Consider the following 4241-nt stretch of genomic DNA (forward strand, 5'->3'; position numbering starts at 1 on the left):
GCCGTAAGGCCGCGAGCTATGCAGGTGGTCAATTGTGCAGCATGGCACGGTCAGCAGCGCCGACAGGCTGTCGCAAGGCGTGATAGCATGGCCGCAAGTACGCCGAATTCCCATGAAACAAGTGACACTTCGGAAGTGAAAAATTGCGCAAAAAAAGACAAATCCTGAAAAAATCGGCGCCTGCGGCGGGCCATCCGACCCCATCTCCCCCCCGCATGGATACCCTCTAGGGCCCAGAGTTGAATTCTCCTCCCTCACGGCGCTCAGGCTCGAGGCTGTTCCATCTCCCCCCTCATCTCGTTCCCACCACTGACACCACTGTTATGTTGAACGTCTGTTGAACGGCGACGCGTTCCATTCCATTCTATTTTCTCTGCGCGGTAACCCACGCGCTAACCCGCGAGCTAAACCCGCGAGCTAAACCCGCACGCTAACCCACACGCTAACCCACAGCCACACACGCTAACCCACGCGCTAACCTGGGGGCTAGAACAAACCCACACGGGAAGAGTTTCCGCGAGGATCGCCGTCCGCGCGCAGCGCCGGACCGGCGACGCAGGTCTTCGCCCAGATGATGGCAGGGTGCCCGCCCTCCACCCAGCTCCCCACACACTCTCTGGTGTCTGAGAGATGCTCGCACTCTGTGGCATTGGTAGGCTATGCCACTTTCCCGCGCCACCGCCCACCCTTCGTACGGCTGTGTGAGCAGCTCCCGGCGGGACCTCGAGGGACTGCACGCGCGCCCGCGCGGCGCGGGGCCCAGCCCACAGCCACGATCGTTCACAAGAGAACGCACCCCAGAGTACGAGAGACCCTTCCCCACGGCTGCCACTGCGCCAGCTGTCCTTGCGCGCGGGCTAGGCCGCCTCCCGCGCCCTGGCCCTCGCAGCGGCACCTGACGCGCGCCTTGCCTTCGCTGCGGCGAGCGCCGCCTCTGCCGCCGCTACTGCCGCCTCGGCCGCCGCTACTGCCGCCTCCTCCTCCGCTGCGGCAGCCTCCTCCTCCTCTGCCGCTGCCACGGCCGCAGCCTCCGCCTCAGCCTGCCGGCGCGCCTCCGCTGCCGCCTCCTCGCCCTCCTCCTCGCCCTCCTCCTCGCCCTCCTCCTCGCCCTCCTCCTCGGCCGCCTCCGCCGTCTCCTCGTCGCCCTCCTCCTCGCTCGCCTCGCCCGCCGCCTCTCCCAGCGCCTCCGCCAACCCCTCGACCGACGTCTCCGCCGTGATGCCGAACCGGATCCTGTCCTCGTGGAGCTCCGCGAGAAGCCGGAGCAGCCCCTCCCTGTCCAACGGCGCGGGCTTGGCTGCGGCTGCCTCCGCCGGCGCCTCTTTCTCCTGCGACGGCCCAGCGCTGCCACTCCCGCCGCCCTTCTTCTTCTTCTTCTTGCCCTTCTTGCCCTTGGCGCGCTTCTCCGCCTCGACCTCCGCCAGCAGCTCCTCGGCGTGCCGCGCCGCCTCCTTCTCCGCCGCCGCCCTCTCCGCCGCCCTCGCCGCCGCCCCCGCAGCCCTCGCCGCCTCCTTCGCTGCCGCCTCGGCCGCCGCCTCGGCCGCCGCATGCTCCTCGAGGGCGCGCACGCACTCGGCGTGGCCCCTCTCCTTGGCGTACTGCAGCGCGGTCTTGCCCTTCTTAGTGCACAGCGTCATGTCTGCGCCCGCCCGCAGCAAGCGGAGCACGACGGCGGGGCGGTCGCCGAGGGCGGCGGCCATCAGAGCGGTGTCGAAGTCGTTGTCCTGCATGTCGATCTCCGCGCCGCCGGATCAGCGTGTCTACAACCCGCTCGTGGCCTCTGTAGGCGGCCTCCATCAGCGCAGTGCTGCCAATCTTGTTTGGCTGGTCGATCTCCGCGCCACGCCGCAATGCCAGCTCGACCAGGTTCTCGTGGCCGTTCGCGGCGGCGAGGCTCAGCGCGGTGCCACCGCTGTTGTTCTGCAACGAGACATCCGCGCCGCGCCGGAGAAGCGCCTCGGCCAGCTCCGCGTGGCTATAGCCCATCGCAAGCATCAGCAGCGTCATGCCGCTCAGACGGGAGCCGCTATCAAAGATGCACTCGAACGTCGCGTCGACCCGCCCGCCGCCGTCGAACCACGCCAGCACCGCCGCATCTTCGCCTCGCTTTGCCGCTAGCACGACCTCCTCTGGCACCGCCTCGCTGCTCGGCTCGGCCTCCGCGCCGCCCTCGCCGATCAAAGCAGAGGCCGCGGCACTGGCGCCCGACGCCGCCTCGCTTGCGGGTGCGCCGCCCACCTCGCCGATCTCCTCGGAAAGAGGCCCGCTGCTGCCGCCCTCGCCGCCCGAAATGCCTGCCCCTGCGCCGCCCGCCTCGACCGCCGCCGCCTCGCGCCGGCCCGCCGCCTCGCGCCGGCTCGCCATCACCTCCCCGAGATACGTCCTGACGGCTGCGACGCACTCGGTGTGGCCGTTCTCCTTGGCGATCTGCGGCGCCGTCATGCCCGCCGCAGTGCGCAACGTCATGTCTGCGCCCGCCCGCAGCAAGCGGAGCACCACGGCGGGATGGTTGTGGAATGCGGCCCCTATCAGCGCGGTGCCGCCGCCGCGGCGCTGCTGATTGATCTCCGCCCCGTGCTGAATCAGCACGTCGACCACCCGCTCGTGGCCCTCGAGCGCGGCGGACATCAGCGCGGCGCAGCCGACGCTGCTCTGCAGGTTGATCTCCACGCCGTGCCGCAGCAGCACCTCGACCACCTGCTCGTAGCCCCAGCGGGCGGCGGCCATCAGCGCCGTATAGCCTTCGCTGTCTCGCGCGTTCACCTCCGCGCCCCGCTTCAGCAGCAGTTCGACCACCTGCTCGTGGCCGTAGGCGGCGGCGGCCATCAGCGCCGTACAACCTTCGCTGTCTCGCGCGTCCGCCTCCGCGCCGCGCTTCAGCAGAACCTCGACCAGCTGCTTGTGACCGTGTTCGGCGGCGATCAGCAGGAGCGTACAGCCACTCACGTCGCTACGCACGCACGTTGCGTCAACCCGCCCATCCCCGCTGAAGAGCCACGTCTGCACCACGTCGACCTTGCCGTTCTCCGCCGCCGCCTCGATCCTTTTCGGCAGCGAGAGCGGCGCAGCAGTAGCCGCCGTTGATGCAACCCCGCGGGACCCGACTGAGCTAGCTTTCGTCCGGCGGGGCATGACGCAGGTAAGTTAGGGAGGGTTTCGACAGGGTTTCGAAAAAAGAATTTTAAGCGTTTTTAGCCGCACTGGCACACACTGGCACTAAACACACACACACGCACATGCATGCATGCACAGACAAACAGCCCCTTCCCCTTCCCCCTCAAAACAAGGGCGAGGACACACACAGGACGCACCTCTACTCGAGTAGCGAGGCCCGCATGTATGTGGGAGACTCCTGCCGCCGCCCCTGCCACCCCTGTGTCAGTGTGCCTGTGGTTGCGAGAGACTGCCAGTGAGAAGCTGGAGGCAGGTCGCTAGCTAGACTATTTCGGACGGACGAAAAACACCCCCCTTTTATGCCTGACCCTGGGTATGGTCTCTCTGGGGTGAGCTGGGTCGGCCACCTCCGGGGCTGCAACTCGTACGGTGGGTCCGCATCCGGGCGAGCATCCGAGGCCTGCGGTTGTCCCTTCGCTGGGCGCGACCGCCATGGAGATCCGCTGCACACAGATCAGTGTCTTTGGCGACTATTGCTCGCTCTCTGTGCAGTCGCAACGCCAGAGGCCGTGCTTGGAGAATGGGTCGCAATGCTGCTGCGCCAGTGGATTGAGCCGCTTCGCAAGCTCCATCGGTGAGCTGCGGTGGCGCGCCGGCCGCTTCATGCATAGCTCTCCGGCGAGCGACCGCAAACGCGTTTTCCGTCCGCCCGTTTCATCGAGTGGTAAAATGCAATCGAAGTTGCCCGAATGGTAAAGTGCAACTTTGGCATTTGGTAAAAGTTGCCCGAGTGGTCAGTGGGGAAAAAACCAAAGCGGAAAGGTGGCCCCAAGAGCTAAAGGTCAACATCCCCTCCGGCTACGACAATGCGAACCTGATCTGGTCCTCACGGGGTTGACCCGTCTCCTCTAGATCAAAAAGGACTTCATGAACGGCCGAGCAATATTTCTTCACTACTATTATTAATTGATGCTTTTTGCACGGCTGAGCCCCCCCCCCCCCTTCCCCTGCGCTCATTCCCTGCCCTCTCCCACCACACACTCCGTCAGAGCCCCCTCCCCTCTTGAACAGGAATTTTGACAATTAACCAGATGGATCAATGACAATCGATGGGCTTGCCCATCCCG

General features: G+C 66.3%; 1 protein-coding gene across 1 annotated transcript; it reads right to left on the bottom strand.

The window, feature by feature from the left end:
- Positions 1-857: 857 nt before the first annotated feature.
- Positions 858-3132, bottom strand: EMIHUDRAFT_227853 (hypothetical protein; the record flags this gene model as incomplete). Its single annotated transcript, XM_005787462.1, has 3 exons — positions 858-882; positions 1195-1451; positions 3091-3132. 3 exons carry the CDS (start codon positions 3130-3132, stop codon positions 858-860), a joined length of 324 nt encoding a protein of 107 aa, XP_005787519.1.
- Between the last annotated feature and the right edge of the window lie 1109 nt (positions 3133-4241).

Source organism: Emiliania huxleyi (genome assembly GCF_000372725.1).
Source record: "Emiliania huxleyi CCMP1516 chromosome Unknown EMIHUscaffold_142, whole genome shotgun sequence".
Lineage (NCBI taxonomy): Eukaryota > Haptophyta > Isochrysidales > Noelaerhabdaceae > Emiliania > Emiliania huxleyi.